This window comes from Microcaecilia unicolor, chromosome 11 (assembly GCF_901765095.1).
Source record: "Microcaecilia unicolor chromosome 11, aMicUni1.1, whole genome shotgun sequence".
Lineage (NCBI taxonomy): Eukaryota > Metazoa > Chordata > Amphibia > Gymnophiona > Siphonopidae > Microcaecilia > Microcaecilia unicolor.
Window position 1 is genome coordinate 69673549 of NC_044041.1, and position 18417 is coordinate 69691965.

At 43.5% G+C, this 18417-nt stretch overlaps 1 protein-coding gene across 1 annotated transcript in view; it reads left to right on the forward strand.

Annotated features, from left to right (window-relative positions):
* The window catches only part of SBNO2 (strawberry notch homolog 2), a 216497-nt gene that overhangs the window by 138914 nt on the left and 59166 nt on the right, over nucleotides 1-18417 (forward strand). Inside the window, 7 exon segments of the mRNA XM_030219853.1 lie at nucleotides 390-483; nucleotides 618-778; nucleotides 2337-2470; nucleotides 2590-2680; nucleotides 3228-3368; nucleotides 8156-8273; nucleotides 8438-8543. Coding sequence (XP_030075713.1) covers nucleotides 390-483; nucleotides 618-778; nucleotides 2337-2470; nucleotides 2590-2680; nucleotides 3228-3368; nucleotides 8156-8273; nucleotides 8438-8543 — 845 coding nt within the window.

The window sequence follows — 18417 nt, forward strand, 5'->3', positions numbered from 1 at the left end:
GAGATCTTACCTCCAGCCATTGACCTTAGTGGTAAAGTCTCACGTGGTAACCAGGCGATAATGACCTACACAGGCCAAATACCACTTGGCACGCGTCCGATACGCTCGGAAGAAAATAAAAATTATTTTTTGGCCGCGCGTATCGGACGTGCACCAAAAATGAAATTAGCGCAAGAGCCACGCAGTAGCCGTGCGGTAACTCCACTTTGGCACGCGTTGGGTGCGGGTAGAAGCTTACGCGGCTTAGTAAAAGGGCCCCTAAGTGTCTAGAGGATGGAGCACTGTGAGGGACAGTTGAAATTTAGCAGCACCTGGGCCTTTATGTTGGGCAGATGGTGATCGTTCTTTCTAATAGTTAATCTGTCTTTTTGTGTGTGTGTGTGTTTTAGTCTCAGAATCATGCAGAAGAGGAGGAGGACGATGAAGCTGAGGCAGAGGAGCTTGGCCACACAGAAACCTATGCAGATTATATTCCTTCAAAGTGTGAGTTTTAGCACCTCTCACCAGAGAAGATGACATTTCTCTCTTCTTCTGCAGTCACATTTTAGAGCAGGTATGCATAAACATTTCATGAGACACAGGAATGATCATTTCCTTCCTGGTTTCTTTCATTTCAGCAAAAATTGGAAAGCATCATCCGGATCGTGTGGTAGAAACAAGTACCCTCTCCAGCGTCCCCCCTCCTGACATCACTTACACCCTGTCCCTCCCCAGCTCCATAGCTGACAATGGGTCCCTTTCGGCACTACAGCTGGAGGCTATTATATATGCCTGCCAGGTATGATATAAATGTGTGTGTGTGAGATCCTGAAGAACATATGTCCAAGTATACCCTGTGATCCTGCTGTGTTTTATATATGTCATCTTGGAAAGAATTTATTCAGATAGCCCCTGTATGTGTGTGTTATCTCCTAGAGTATGTATCCAAGTAACTCTGTCCTGCTGTGTGTGTAAGATCCCAGAGAGCATAATACTAGGTGTTCCCTGTCCTACTGAATGTACGTGTGTGAGATCCTGAAGAGCATGTGTTCAGGTAAGCTATGTCTTCCCAGTGGGTGTCTGTGAGATCCTGGAGAGAGTGTGTCCAGGTAAGCTCTATCCTCATCCTGTGTATGTATGAGATACTGGAGAGTGTCCAGGTAAACTTTGTCCCCCATTGTGACCTGCTGTGTATTTAATTCTCATCTTCCTGTATCTTATTTATCACCCTTGCCACATTTTTTCACTCTTAGTAGATATTAACAGAAAGGAGTGGGTACTGCTGGATTGTTTAGAGGGAATTCGCAAACTCTCGCCATGGAACAAAGTCTATCAGTGCTTCTTATCTGTAGACTTTATCTATTTTCAAAGAGTGTATGCATGTACTTTCACTTGGAAACTTGCCATGAGTACAAAGTACTTATGAACTGCTTGTTATATAGATTGATTATCTTTGGAAGATAATGAGTGTAGATTACCTTTTTATCCAGTCCTTCTCAAAACGTACCACTAAATGGTGGTAAAAGAGTGCAATTTTAAGACAGCTAGTGGCTTTGAAAATGAAAGCTCTTTCTGTCCAAAAGGTAACAGTGCACACATTCAATAGTATGCCTATTTTTACCTGGGGAGGGGAGAAAGTTGGTACAGAACAGTGAACAATTTGCATAACTTCCTATAATCAAAACACTATGCACATGGGGCCTGATATTTGAATTAAAAGGCTGAACTCCTCGATTTTAGCCTCCTAAATTAGGTTTCTAACTGGTCAGTATTCAGCTGGCGGTGGTCAGCATAATTAGGGCCAAATATTTGATGTCAAGCTGTGTCCGGGTATCAGCATTGAATATCAGCAGCCGAATGGAGTGTGTCAGGCTGCTGGCCCTTATGCGAGTGCCAGACAATATTTAGCCAGGCCCACAGAAGTCCTGTGTCCATGTCTCCCCTCCAAGTCTCCTGACAAGTTAGCACTCCTCTCCCACCCCCACCCCTGACAAATAAAGACCCCCTCCCATCCCCACCCTCGGGCCCACCTCAACTTCCTGGTAGTCCAGCGGGACGATGGGGACAGGAGCAAATCCCACTCACTCCTGCCCCTAGCGGCTCCATAGTAAAAATGGCTGCTGTGGCCTCTAGCAGTAGTCTTGCAGCTTATTTTCCCAGGGGCATTAAGCCTGTGTGGACTTTTGCTTTGATTATTGATGGAAAGTCTGTTGATAAAAGCACATGTGGAATTGGCACTAACATGGGCGGTTTTGATTATTATCCCCCAGGTAACTTTACTGCAGGATGAATGGAGGACTTTTTTGTGCAGTCCATAGGTTTGCAGCAGAGAACTGACTCTAGTTTTGCATTTATAGCAACATGAAGTTATCTTGTCCAGTGGCCAGCGAGCAGGATTTCTGATTGGGGATGGTGCTGGTGTGGGAAAGGGTAGAACTGTTGCTGCCATCATCTTTGAAAACTACCTAAAGGGGAGGAAAAAGTCCCTCTGGTAAGACTCTTGTGTGAACTGCTGCCATGTGTTCTTTCTACCATGTCAGCTGTTGCTTGACTTTTCTCTGTTTTCACAGGCTCTGCCCCTGTCTCATTACTTGGTGCTTTCTTTTCCAGGTTCAGTGTTTCTAATGACCTTAAATATGATGCAGAGAGGGACTTAAAGGATATTGATGCAGCCTGCATTCCTGTTCATGCTTTGAACAAGGTATGGTGAAAATGGAGGTTGGAAGCTCAGCAAAGACCAGCATTGGCTGGTAAAAAAAAAATAAATGAAATGAAGTTGGGGGGGGGGGGAGGTTACACATTTACTGGGATGTGTTTAAACTGGTCTTGTTTTTTACTCCTATTTTGAAGCATTGTGGGTTTAGTATAAGATTAGGCTGAAAAACAATGGGAGAAAATACTTCTTACTAAGAGGATAGGGACGTGTAGAACAGACTCTAGTGGAGGTTATGGGAACCAGAACTGTGGAAAAAGTCAAGCATGTATGAGATATACACAGAAGAGCCCTTAGAACAGGAAGAAGACGACCAGAGACTCAGTAAAGTCTGTGACAGTACAGCAGCCAGGCAAAAATGGGCAAACTGGATGGGCTAAGAACACCTCTGTGTTTCTATTTTTCATACAGAGGAAGTTGTACTATATATTCCAGAGTGGACTGCATTGAGAATTAAAGGGGTACCATTGTGCCTGTTAGGATAGTGGATATAGAGCAGGGACATAATACTGTCTCTCTTTTGGTCTTCCTGCAGCTAAAGTATGGTGACACTACTACCTTAGGAGTCCTTTTCGCCACATACTCTGCTTTGATTGGTGAGAGTCAGGCTGGTGGGCAGCATAGGACCAGAATAAAGCAGATTTTGGACTGGTGTGGGAATAACTTTGATGGAGTTGTATCCTTTTGAGAGAAACATTTTTTTTTCCTTTTTCACAGCTGGATTACTTTAATGACTGTTTCTGTGGTCTCACATGACACTTTACATCATCTCCAGCTCTTAAAAATTTCTGCCACTTCTGCACTTCCTACATTACTCCTTTTATTTCACATTCCTCACTAGCTCTGCATTAATACAGGACTTTGTTGCACTGACAACCAAATGTTAAAAGTTTAAGTGTGGTCTTGTTTTTTTGACTACCGCTCCTTTCTGGTCTATTATTTATATCATTGGTGCTTTGCATCCAGTCATGGGTAAGATAATTCTTATTTCTTAGCTTTCATTCTCCTTGGTCTTGTCCTATTTATTTATTTATTGCATTTGTATCCCACATTTTCCCACCGTATGGCAGGTTCAATGTGGCTTACATATTGCTAAAAAGGCAGTTACAAAATTTAGATTTGTAGAAGTCTAGTACATAATACAGAAGTACAATGAATGCTTAGGTTGATATATTAGCATATTGTGAGAGAGGTTAATATTATTGTTTTCCATTTCTGAACTTTTCGTGATGTGTGGTGGCGTGGGATTAGGCAGATCCAGCGGGGGAAAGACTTCTTGAAAAGATGTGTTTTCAGGTTTTTTTCTGAATTGTAGGTAGTTTTCTGTGAGTTGCAAAGTTGTGTGCCTATAAACGAGAGGCTGGTGGCATGTGAAGATTTTATATTTTATACCTTTGCAATTGGGATAGTGAAGGGTTAGGTAGGTTCTTGCTGTTCTCGTCACATTTCTTATTGGTAGATCAGTAAGTTCCGTCATGTAATCTGGTGTGAGTCCGTAGATGATTCTGTGGACTATTGTGCATATATGCCTACGGAATACGCTCTTTAGGATGCCCCTTTTTTCTCTAGCTTGTGATCTATATTTATAATCTGCCTACATTATTCTGAACTTAAGCATCGGCTCTGAATTGCTCATTCCACTTACCACATATCTTTTCTACGCTCTTCATATTATGCTGCTGGTTGATATATGGACCCTGATCAGGGTGCTGAAGAAAAATCACAATGGTCATTTCCATTAGAGAGCTTCCCACTATTTCTGAACCTGTGAGAGAGATGTGTCTATCAACCAGCAGGTGGAGCTAGAGAACTGAAAACTGAGCTGAGATATATCTCTCAGAATCCAGTCCAGCTCCTCAGTATTTTCTACCTCCAACAGATGGATGGACACACTTTTCAGCCTCTGGTTCTGAGTGATTTGCTGCTGGTACAGTTGGTCAACTGGTTCCCAGTTGAGCTTTGCAGGTGGCTTGAGTCTACAGAATCATATCTGGAGGTCTTCAGATCCCTGTTTGTGGTGCCTCATAAATTTACTTCTTCCCTCCCTTCACCTCTCCCCTGTTTCCTTTGAAGCTGTCCATTTTCAGCACAACAACCTTTAAACAAAAAAAAAAAAAAGAAAGAAAAGAGACAAGTTGTGCTGGAAAGCATGGGACTGAGACTTGTTGAGACTGTGAGCTTCAGCTGGCAATGGTATGTCTGACTAAAGTTTGACTCAGAACTGCGTGGAAGGCTGCAAGTTCTACTTGGTACAGGGGAGGGATCCTGACTCACCACTTGGAACTGCATTGTGCTGCAGTTGTAACAGTCAGGGTGAATGACAACTCCTGCAGAGGCAGTTACACAGTTTTCTTGCAGTGGGACCCACTGACTGGTGTCGGGACACTGCAGTACATGCAAGCCAGGAATCTTGCAGGATGTGGAAGAAGTGGTCGGCAGCAAGCACGTCTTGGGGTTTGCACAGTATCCAAATATGCCAGGGACTTCGGGCTCTCCTGCAGGGCCTGTGCGTAGTTTGATGCAGGAGAGCACAGGAATGGGTGCCATTTTGTCAGGCTAATTGACAGTGAGGAACAGCCTCTGTCTGATCAGACATGGAGCACAGCTTCCATTTTATAGTCTGAGGGCTGGACAGAACATTCAGCTGCATCAGGACCTTTGTTTTCTCTGGAGTTTATATTGCTCTTACACCAGGCCTATTTACTGAAGCAGGGACAGTCAGAGTTGCTGCAGGATTTTAGAATTTGCTTTTGCAAAATACAAGGCTAAGAACAGGAGTTTCTACCTACATTGCGGCTGTCATTTCTGAGAGACATGCTCGGCTTTAGGATTTTTTCTGTCTAAATTCGGAGGAATTGGATACATATACATTTTACTCTATTTACATTCAAACCCTGACCCCTGAGGCACACAGCCCGTGTCAGGTCCTTTAATAATAAAATACTCCTGTTATCTCAGTCTTAAAGGCCCAGTGTTGCTTTTTTTGTCTGTGTAATTTTTATGTATGCTGATTACCCTCTCTGTTGATTCAATACATTTTTGAATTTAAATAGATGTTGGTGAGATATAATTATTTGTATAATCTAATTTAAATTTATACCCAGATATTCAGCACAAGACTGTACTTGGGTACAAGTGCTGAATTTCCAGGTATAAGGTAGCTGACAAAATTATCTGAGTGCCATTTAGATAACTATCCAGATGTTAGGACATGTATGAACAGTGGTTTTTCGAGTCTACCTAGTTAATAACAGTGTATTGCTGTATTGACGTATCTGGATAGTTATGTAGCTGCCCACACTGAATATCAGCAAGACCTGGATAACTTCCAGCTGCACCCCTGAACTGTCCAAACATCCAGATAATGCTAGGGTGGTCAAAGATTTTCAGCGGCATTATCCTTAGTGGCTTGCCCTGGAAAGTGGCATATATCTAGGTAGGAGTCACTCCTACCTGGTTAAATGCTGTTGAAAAGACAGTTCAACATGGTGACCTCCATTCTGGATAAAAACTTCTAAAGCTCAACATTAGGCACATCTGATGGTACAGAGTTGCCAAAATCTTGCATTCTTGCTTTCATCCTCAGAAACATAACCGTACACTGGGATAGTATCCAAGATACTAGAAGAACCTGAGTTGGCCTCCATACTACCACTAGATGGTCAAATGTTATCTAAGTGATAACCAAGAATATACTGCCACCCACAGAAAACAAAATTGGATATGCTATGGAGGTAGTGGACAGCCACCTGAGTACCTGGATTAGTTTTCATATATTTGTTATATTCTGAAAAAGGTAGCAATTAGTTAAGTGCTCATATATGCAAATCATACAAAAATATTTAAATTAGTTAAAATACAAGCAGACTTTACAATTGTAGGAAACCCTTACTACACCTTCCCCACAAAGCAAGAGTGTTATATTTTGGTTTGTACTGTTGAAAAAGATTTAAAAATATAGTAAAATAACCCCCCCCACACACACACACAGACTGTAAGAAACTGCAGAAAGAACTTGTGAGGCTTGGGGAGTAGGTGTCAAAATTGTAGATTAATTTTCTTTTTGTTTTCTATAAAGCAATGTATCAAAGATAATCTTTGAAAAGGAAGTACAGCAATATTTTATTATTATTTATTTAGATTTTGCTCACACCTTTTTCAGTAGTAGCTCAAGGTGATTTATATTCAGGTACACTGGGTATTTTCCTGTCAGGCTCACAATCTAATTTTGTACCTGAGGAAATGGAGGGTTAAGTGACTTGCCCAAGATCTCAAGGAGCAACAGTGGGATTTGAACCGGACACCTCTGGATGTCTAGGCTTATGCTCTAACCACTAGGCTACCCCTCCACTCCAAATACAATAGAAAAGAAGAATAATATAGAAAATATTCTTAAAACACCATTGCTAAGGGACCAAAAAAAAATCAGAGAAAGCTGGAATCAAAGGAAAAGGAACAGGTAAAGCAATCAAACTAATTCTAATATAATGGCTCAGTGCAGAGTAGAATGAATCACTTGAGACAAATTAAGGAGACCCAAAATGAGAGATGAAATTTAATGCATATGAAATAATGCATATAGGGAAAATAATGTCAGGTTCAGTATTAAGAGTTACTGCCCAAGAAAAGGATCTTGCAGGCAATGTGAGCAATCATGGAAATCCTCAGCTCAGCATTTGGGAGCAGTAGAAAAAAAAAAAGAAAGGCAAATTTGCTTTCTCTTCTGAACACCATTATGTCTCTGTACAGATGTTTGTTGTGACCATACTTTGACTATTATGTGGAGTTTTGGTTGCCCTAGAAAAGGTACAGAGAAGAGAAACTAGAATGATGAAAGGAACTGAATGTCTCCTTTATGAAAAAAGGCTGCACAGGTTGGGACTTGTTAGCTTGAAGAAAAGAAGACTGAAAGGAAATAGGATAAAGGTTTATAAAATTAGGAGTGGGGTGGGACAGATGAAGAGAAAATTGTAATTTACCCTTTAAAAAAATCTGCCACTTACCTAATACTATTTGAAAGTGTTTTGTTCTCAGTCAAACTGTGGAATTTGTTGTCAGAGGATGTGGTCAAGGCATCTAGCATAGTTGGGTTTTAAAGAAGTCTGCAAAAGTTTCTGGAAGAGAAGCCCCCTAAATAATTTAGTCAGGTGGACTTGGGGGAATCCATTGGTTATGGCAGGGAGCAATAAGCATAAAACCAAGCTTTCCTATTTGGGATCCGATTTGAGTTTCACTTCCCTGCTTGGCCCGCTTTCACTGTGCATTTCCTCTTTCTCTAACGCGCTGACTGCCATCATCTCCTATGTATGTTACGGTGGATATTGCATTCCTTTCCCTCCTCTCTCTCTGTGCCTGATATTATAATTTCATATTAACACATAGGTTGATTCTCTCTTCCAGGCAGTGCATCTGTGTTCTATCATCCAACTACTCGTTTTCGTCCTTACCTCTTTCATTCTTTAGATTGTGTTTGATGAATGTCACAAAGCTAAAAATGCCAGTTCCACAAAAATGGGGAAAGCAGTGCTGGATCTTCAGAACAAGCTGCCTCTTGCCAGGGTGGTATACGCCAGTGCAACAGGTAATGGCACACTTCCACAGTCGCCCAGAGAGAATGCACCTCTCAGAATCTCATGAGCTACCCTACTCCCTCTCATAATACTGATTGATAACTATTGGTTGATTAATGGTCATTGGGCTTTTAAGTCTGTCAGTGTGACACATGGTTCTCTCCTTCTTCATCAGGTGCATCTGAGCCAAAGAACATGATCTACATGAGTCGTCTGGGAATCTGGGGAAGTGGTACTCCTTTCCGGACGTTTGATGAATTCCTACATGCTATCGAAAAGAGGTAGATCTGGAGCATTCTTGTTCCAGCCCAAGGAAAAATGGGCTCAATCTGGACCTTCCTGTCTGAAATTTACTGTAATTCCATATATTCTGAAATTCAGTCCTTGGATCTTAAGTGACTGCAGAGTATCCAGAATACTGTAATTAGTTTTCTGTGTGGTTCCCTTGTCTTTTTGAATGTATTTCAAAGTACTCCTTCTCACACATTAAGTTTTTTACACTGGTATTCCGTTTTACCTGCCCTTGTTTTTGATACCCGGTACACTTTCTCATGCTTTCCAGTCCCAACACAAGAACCTCTTAGTTCTATCAGTTTCCCATTCCAAGCTAGACACCACCCCTTCCTAAGCCTTTTTACCTGGCTCCCTTTATATTGCATTTATTACCCTCTCTTTGTTGTGAGAGCTCTTGTACAAGACTCAAAGCATAAACACACATTTTTGAGAGGGCTTTTGTTGCTGTGGGGCAGACTAGTAGGTGAATACACTTTCTTTATACAAGTATCATGTTGTGGTGACCAGTTTTTTCTATCCTTTTCTTTGCTATAATAGGAGTTCTTTTCTCCTTTTCCCCCTTATTTGATGTATATTTGTAGACTGCTTCTATTCTCTTGGGAAAGGCGGTATAGCAAGTGAATTAATAAACATAACCTTGCTAGCAGTCATCATTGACAGATTATTCACTATATGGATTTATCTCCAAAATTGTATTAGGGCAGAGGCTTTGCTACAACCCCCCTGCCCCCAATCCACAAATACATACTTACTCCTATGCTGATACCATCCTGCACTCGGACACACTCACACCCAGACACAGGCTGATAACACTTGCACTGGTACTTACCCCTTCCCAGCTTGCAGACATGTACACACACTCACCCCCTCAGTGCTCAGACAGAGACACTCACGCTTCCCCTCCCCTACCAACACCTGGACATAGACATGTTAGTCACACTCATGATATAGCACCTAGAGACTGACAAGTACAGTCACCATCACAATTTAGCACCCAGACGCAGGCAGATATGTGCTAGCAAACTTATAGTCTGGCACAGTTTTTCCCCACCAGTGTGCCATCAGATCTGATCAGATGTGCCTGATGCTCAGATCAGACCAGCACTTGGATTTTGTTCTCAGCATGTCACAGCAGCAAGAGGTACCAGCAGCAGCTCTCAAAATGCTAGAGCTCCTTTCTGAACACATTGCAGTCACATATACCTTGCTTCCCCAGATGTAGCATGAGTCTCAGACTGTGAGACTTGAGAGGCAGCATACAGAGTGTGACAGATGAGCCCCACGGTGCTTCTCCCACTTAGTATGGAGAGCAGCAGCAGAAATGGAGCCTTCCATTACATAGCTTCCCACTGTTCCAGAGCCTGTGGGATAGTTGTGTCCATCAACCAGCAGGTGGGGATAGAGAACTGAAAACTGAGTTGAGACAATCTCTCTTGGCATCTAGTCCAGCTCCTCAGTATTTTCTGTCTCCAGCAGGTGGATGGGCACACTTTTCAGCCTCTGGTTCTGAGTGATTTGCTCCTGGTACAGTTGATCAGCTGGTCTCCAGTTGACCTTTGCGGGTGGCTTGAGTCTGCAGAGTCATATCTGGAGGTCTTCAGATCCCTGTTTCTGGTGCCCTGTGTATTTACTTCTTTCCTTCCTGGAGCTCTCCTTCTTCAGAACAACAACCTTAAAAAAAAAATTTTTTTTAAAAGGAGAAGGAAAGAAGCTTGCTGGAGAGCATGGAACAGAGTATCAGTCGTGAGCCATTCTTATCTGTGGTAAAACTTGTGGAGACTCCGAGCTTGGGGAGAGCAGCTGGCAGTGGTTAGTCCATCTAAAGTTTTGACTCAGAACCACTTGGAGAGCTGCAAGTTCTACATGGTGCAGGGGAAGGATCCTGACTCACCGCTTGGGACGTGTTGTGCTGCGCTTGTGACAGGGTGAATGGCGACTCCTGCAGAGGCAGTTTAGCAGTTTTCTTGCTGTGGGACCCTCTGGCTGGCATCAGGACATAAAACAGGGAAATCCTGTATGCCAGAAAAGACCAAACAGGAAAATATACAAGCAAAGGATGAATCCAACGTTGGAGATGGCATCAGGGCATTACAGTGCATGCAAGCTGGGAATACCGCAGGACATGAAGAAAACAGTCGGCGACAGCACATCTTCGGATTTGGCGCAGCATCCGAATAAGCCAGAGCCTCCGGGCTTCCAGCAGGGCTGGTGTACAGTTTGATGCAGGAGAGCATAGGAGCAGGCACCATTTTGTCAGGGCCGATTGACAGTGAGGAGCAGCCTCTGTCTGATCATGCGTGGAGCACAGCCATCATTTTAGAGCCTCCTGGCTGGACAGAGCAGTCAGCCACATCAGGATCTTTGTTTTTTCCAGAATTTATATTGCTCTTACAAAAGACCTATTTACTGAAGCAGAGACAGTCAAGAGTTGCTGCAAGGTGCTTCAGTTTCTCACCCCACCACCCCTCTAGCTCCTAACAGATATCATTTAGACCTCCAGGAGTTGGCAGATGAGGATATCTCTGCTTCTCCCTCTTTATCTGATGTGGCTCCAGTCTATCCAGAGGAGCCATCGTTGAAGGAAAGAGGAGGGAGAGCTCCCTCTGATGAGGAGGATGACTCAAAAGCACTGAGGTTGTTTCATAAAGAGGAATTCAGTACTCTTATTTCTGAGGCACTGGCAGTGCTTTCCATTGAGGAGCCTTCTGCTTCAACATCAGGAGTTCCATCTTCGTCAGTCATGAGGGGACTTAGAGGTCCTTCTGAAACCTTCTCAATGCATCCAGACATTCAGGACCTGATTACAGCAGAATAGGTTTCACTGGACATGGGGTTAAGAGTGGGAAGAGCCATAGCTCGCCTCTACCCATTAGCTCCAGAGGAGAAAGATAAATTGCAGCTTCCCAGGGTGGATTCCTTTGTTACAGCGGTGACTAAGAAGACCACCTTGCCGATGGAAGAGGGCATTGTCCTAAATGACCTACAGCTAGAAGACTCACTGAAACAAGCCTTTGAAGTGGTCTCTTTGGGCCTTCAAGCGACAGTGTGCAGCTCATTTGTGGCAAGAGCATGCCTGAAGTGGCATCAGCAGTCAGCAACACTGACTGGAAATGGGGTTGACCTATTTGTTGGATGCTATTTATGATATCTTAAGGGTTACGGCCTTTGTTATCTTTGGCTGTCACGGCACAACAGCAACTCTGGTTGCAGCATTGGGTAGCGGATGCAGCATCAAAGTCATATATAGTTAAACTGCCCTTTTGGAGCAAGTGGCTATTTGGAGAAGATCTCAGTAACGTGGTGAAAGAACTGGGGGAAAGTGAGCCACAGCAGTTGCCAGAGGATAAGCTGAAAGCCTCTGGACAGCTGTCTTTAGGGGGCTCTCAATCTCTATTTCAAGACAGCAGACAGTACTGACCTGGTCGTCAACAGTATGGTTGGAAGTCCCGCTTTTAGGCATGCCAATCTTCCTTTCATGCGGACAGGAAGTCCTTCTCTCAGTCTAGCTAGGACGACCAATGCCTTCAGAGCTTCGCAATGATGTGAGGTTGATCCACTCTTCTCTTCTTCCAGTAGGAGGACTTCTTCAGGAGTTTCGGGAGGAGTGGGTCCAAAATCACAGAGTAGTGGGTTCTGGATATTCTTACAGAAGGTTACAAGTTGGAGTTCTCCCACCCGGTCACTTCTCTCTTCTTGAAGTCTCATTGTCGAAAGACAACCAAGGCGGTCGAGGTTCAGGTGGTTTGTAGATTCTTTGCTGGCACTCCGGGATATTGTTCCGGATCACCAGGCTGAATAGGGACACGGCAGATGCTCTGTGTATATCATTTTCCAAAAGAAGGAAGACACCTTTCGTCCAGTCTTAGATCTCAAAGGTCTAAACTGCTGCCTCTGAGTGCCTCGCTTTCGAGTGGAGACAATAAGAGCACTCATAGCTTCGGTTCACGTGAGAGAATTTCTCACCGTCCTTAATCTCAAGGAGGTGTACTTGCATATACCCATAAGGCTGCTGCATCAGAGATTTCAATGTTTTGTAGTGCTATGTCATCACTTCAGTTCAGGGCTTTGCCTTTCAGTCTCTCCACAGCTCCAAGAATGTTTACCAAGGTTATGGTGGTGGTGGTGTTCTTCCTTCATTCCCAGGAAATCAGAGTTTATCTGTGTCTCTGACTGGCTCATTCATGTGTCCTACATAAGTACATAAGTATTGCCATACTGGGAAAGACCAAAGGTCCATCAAGCCCAGCATCCTGTTTCCAACAGTGGCCAATCCAGGTCACAAATACCTGGCAAGATCCCAAAAAAGTACAAAATATTCTATACTGCTTATCCCAGAAATAGTGGATTTTCCCCAAGTCCATTTAATAATGATCTATGGACTTTTTCTTTAGGAAGCAGTCCAAACCTTTTTTAAACTCTGCTAAGCTAACCGCCTTTACCACAGTCTTTGGCAACAAATTCCAGAGTTTAATTACACGTTCAGTGAAGAAACATTTTCTCCGATTCGTTTTAAATTTACTACATTGTAGCTTCATCGCATGCCCCCTAGTCCTAGTATTTTTGGAAAGCGTAAACAGACGCTTCACATCTACCCGTTCCACTCCACGCATTATTTTATAGACCTCTATCATATCTCCCCTCAAACGCTTTTTCTCCAAGCTGAAGAGCCGTAGCCACTTTAGCCTTTCCTCATAGGGAAGTTGTCCCATCCCCTTTATCATTTTCGTCGCCCTTCTCTGCACCTTTTCTGATTCCACTATATCTTTTTTGAGATGCGGCGACCAGAATTGAACACAATATTCGAGGTGCGGTTGCACCATGGTGTGATACAAAGGCATTATAACATCCTCATTTTTGTTTTCCATTCCTTTCCTAACATTTTATTTGCTTTTTTTAGCTGCAGCAGCACACTGAGCAGAAGGTTTCAACGTATCATCAACAACGACACCTAGATCCCTTTCTTGGTCTGTGACTCCTAACGCGGAACCTTGCATGACGTAGCTATAATTCGGGTTCCTCTTTCCCACATGCATCACTTTGCACTTGCTCACATTAAAACGTCATCTGCCATTTAGATGCCCAGTCCATCTTCTGCAGTCAGGTTGGGTGATCAGTTTCAAGAAGAGCAGACTAACTCCATTGCAGACAATGGTGTATTGGGCTCTGTTTGATGTTGCAAGGGAGAGGATCTTCCTCACGAAGTGCAGAAGGTTGAAACTGGTTGAACTGATTTGTGTTCTCCACAGTCAAGGCAGGTCCAGGGTCTGGGACGACTTCCAAGTTCTGGGGTTAGTGATGGTGGTGATGGAAGCGGTGCCATGGGCAGTGGCTCATATGCAGCCATTACAGGAGTCTCAGCCACTGGTCTCCAGTGTCACGGAAGTTCAACCATCTTACTTGGATGCTGGTTGCCAGATGGAGTATGCAGTGGTGATTGTCACCCAGGAATTTGACCATTGGAGCTCCCTGTCCAAAAACACAGTGGGGAGGTGGTGACAACAGATGCCAGCAAGTTGGGTTGGGGAGCTCATTACAAGTTCCATCAGGCACAGGGCACCTGGACAGAACAGGAGTCTCAGTGGTTGATAAATGGCTTGGAGCTCAGGGCAGTGCAGAATGCCCTTCGCAACGTCACTCCTGTTCGGGCAGGTGGCCCTGGTCCAAGTTTTCTCTGACAGTGTGATGTTGGTGGCTTATATCAACAAGCAAGGCGGGACCCACAGTTATCCAGTGGTGAGGTGGCTTTCCTCGTGAGTTGGGCAGAGAAAAAGTTTCTGTGCTTGTCGGCAGCTCGCATCGCGAGGGTCCTTGAGTGTGGATAGGGACTATCAGCAGGCACTCGGACCTGGGAGAAGGGAACTATCCAGCCAGGGGTTACAGCTGATAAGTCGACTGATGAGGTTCTCCACTTCTAGACTTGATGGCAATGAAAAGGAATTGTGCACAATCGCTCCAAATGGGGTAACAGTTTATAATAACTGTACAGACTAGATACTAAATCATACAAAGTACTCCAAGTTCATAGCTATATAAACATCATTTATTAAACATCATGTGTCCATAGAAAAACAAAACTAATACTTCGAAACTAAACTAATAGCATACCGACGCAAGCCTAACCTGGGTGAATTGTTGAAGTGACCCTCTTTAAACAGTTATGAGGGCCGTCATTGTGTTTATTGTAAGTTCTCTATGGACACAACATGGGTGCCCATCCCTGGCTCTGGCAAGCCTTTCTATTTAAAAGCTAAGATGACCTGTAATAGCAAAAGGGTGGTATATTGCATTATATGTCCATGCATGCTGTACTATATCGGACATACGAAAAGGAAATTTAAAAGCAGATTAGCAGAACATATAAGCAATATTAGGAATCGTAAACAAGAAAATCCTTTAGTGAGCCATTGGCTCACTAGAGGGCATACCATCAATGATTTAAAATGTGTTGTTGTGGTACAGATGGAGGGCTTTGCCAGAGGGGGGGGATGCTAACACCATGCTGTTCAATATTGAACAACGATATATTTATCAATGGAATACAGTTTTCCCTGGGGGCCTCAATTTGGAGATTGAATGGCTGTGAGGTGTGTACGTCACACTTTATGGGCGGGGTTAGTAGATATAAAAAGGTTCTGTTACATTGACTAAAGCATAACATTTTTGGGCGGCACTCCGCAACTTATGCCTGGAGTTGAGTCTCAATGGTAAGCAGCCTATCTATGTTGATATTAATGTTAAATTGAGTATGGGTTTATAAGAGCTATGAGAGCCTTCCCGGGGCAGAACAGAGTTTCTACTAGGAGATAGACCAATTTTTCGTGAAAATACTGTGCTGATTGATGCATTTTTTGAATGCTGGAACATTGGACTATGAACAACAGCAGTTTTTCTACGAAGCAGTAGTCAACAAGGTTTGCTTTATAACGTGATGGGACATACCACGTTTATATTGGACAACTGAGAACAAATAGTGCTTTTTTTTTTGTTTAGATTGATGATAACATGACTATCAATATGAATTCACATTATGGGTATACCAGGTATGAATGCTGTTGTGTGAGTGGTTGAGAGTTTCGAAGTATTAGTTTAGTTTTTCTATGGACACATGATGTTCAATAAATGATGTTTATATAGCTATGAACTTGGAGTACTTTTTATGATTTAATGAAAAGGAATGCCAAAGTGCCCAAGTTATTCAGCTGTTGGAAAGAACCAGGCTCAATGGGGATCGATGCCCTACTGCAGTCCTGGCTGGAGACGTTTTCCCTCCTAGCCCCAGATTGGCCACGGAGGTCTTGGCACGCAGACCTGATTTGACTGCTGGATGGGGGTCCTTTCCGTCTTCCACATGTACATGGCCTATGGAAGCAGGATCCGGTGCTCATGGAGGATCCATGCCCCTTTGGTCTTACAGCTTGGCCATTGAAAGGGCAAGGTTGAGATGAAAAGGTTATTCTGATTTGGTCATTGCTACCTTGCTTCAGGCTCGGAAATGCACTACATTCATGGCATATGTGAGAGTGTGGAGGACATTCGAGGGCTGGTGTGTTCTGAGCGCACAGAGAGACAAAGCGGGGTTCACACTCTCCACAGCAATCGAACACAACAGAAATAGGGTGGAGAGGGCCCAATGTCAAGAGATCAGTCACCACACACAAGGGTAAGATGCTCCAAAAAAACCTTTAATCAGGACCCAACACGGTCCGTGTTTCGGCTATATCAGCCTTCCTCAGGGGTCAATCAATTAGGATTCAGCAATACATCAACTGAAGGAGCACTTAATAATTAGTAATGATTACAAAAACCTGCACGTAGCACAGCATGATCGTTTCCCAAATCCCTGCACCACCTTCATCTGCAACAGCGAAGCCACACGACCTCCCCCTCGCAGGGATCCCTTGTGTGTGGTGACTGATCTCTTGACATTAGGCCCTCTCCACCCTATTTCTGTTGTGTTCTGAGCGCACACCATCTACCTTCTCTGCTCAGATCACAAACATCCTAGCGTTTCTCCAGGCAGGTCTTCAGAAAGGATTGGCATTTGGTTTTTCTAAAATTCAGGTTATGGCTTTGACTACAGAAAATGTCTTTTGCAACTCACCTGGCTATTATTGATTCTTGTGGGGAGTGGACTGCTTTCAGCATCCCTTTCGTGTTCTGTGTCCAGAGTGGAACCTTAATTTAGTCCTTCGGGCTCTTCAGAAGCCTCCCTTTGAGCCACTCCGGGAGGCCTCCTTGAAAGTTTTTACACTAAAGACAGTGTTCTTAGTGGCTGTTATGTTGGTACATAGGGTTTTGGAACTTCAGGGTCTCTCTTGTCAAGATACATTTCTTCGCTTTTTGGAGATGGGGGTCTCTCCCTACACATGGTTCCTTCCTTTCTTCTTGAGTAAAGTGATGTGGTAGCCGTGTTAGTCCACTTTTAAAGGTAATAAATAGAAATAAAACAAAACATAGAAAAATAATAAGATGATACCTTTTTTATTGGACTAAATACATTTTTTGATTAGCTTTCAAAGGTAACCCTTCTTCTTCAGATCAGAAATAAGCAAATGTTGATAAATAACAGTATATATAAGTGAAACACCAATGCATTCCAATGACAGTCTCGCAGGAAGAAGGTGGGGATTTCTTTTAAACATACCACAGGTTCTGGAATAGTGGGAAGCTACTTACCTCTATTACAGAGGCCTGCCCAAGGTTTCTGAGATGTTTAGTCAGTGCAAAGTAATAGCTCAAATAACAACTGTCAACTTGCATGATGCTTCCTGCATATCTCTTGTTCTCTACAAGTTGTCCAGTTGCTCGTCTGGTTAGTGTTAGGTTAGCGAGTTCTTAAAGGTTGTTGTAATTCTGAGTTTCACCTTTCTGCTTGTTTGTGTAAATCTGAGGAGCTAGACTGGATGCTAAGAGAGAGATGTCTCAGCTCAGTTCTCCATCTCCACTTGCTGGTTGATGGACACAACTATCCCACAGGTTCTGGAATAATGGGAAGGATTAACAGGTAAGATCTAATTTCTCCTTGGCAGCCACACACATCACCACCAGCAGCAGCCAAGGTAACTGATAGGTAGACTGAGGAATTGGTGTACAGGAAGGAGTCCGTTCGTTGTGAGAAGCTGAATCTAGGGAAGCAGCAGGAGTTTGTAGGTAGCAAGGAACTAGGAGAAGGGTCAAAAAACAACGTGATGAGCTGGGGTAGGTGGACAATATGTCCTGGTTAAAAGACAATTGAGAGTGGGAAGAATGAAGCAGAGAGCAGGAAAGCCTTGAGGTCAGAGCTCTCACTGAATGACAGCAGGGCTAAAATGTGATTGAACCTCAAAGAAATGTTGCTGAAAAACTTGCTGAAATTGTGGATAAACCACCAAGGCAAATGTGTACTTTTCTCCTCCAGTACCAGAGGAGCAATGGAGACAGCTGGGGAGATTCACAGGTAACAACTGGAAAAAAAATCAGCAGAAAACATCTGCACGCTATATATATGCATGCCTACTTTCTACAAACATACCCCTCTATGTATTCACAGTCACTTAAAGCTGGTAGTTTGAGGGAGCTGCTGGATCCTCCTGCCCTGACCCAGGCACATCAGTTAATTTATAAAGCCCCTGGAAGGCTACTCCATTGCTACAAGTTGATGTGGGTCTCTGTCCTTTTTCTCCCTTTTGTTTTAAAATTTGAAAGACTGGTGGCGCTTTTAGTGCGTCCCTGGCTTTTCTTTTGGCCACATCAACCCTTTCCATGTCCACTTGAAAAAGTTGAGAAATTCTGATCTAGCACCCACACACAGACATGTATAGCAACACTAAATTCCCCCTCCCCTGCCTGTCTCAGCATCCAGACACAGACATGTACACTTGC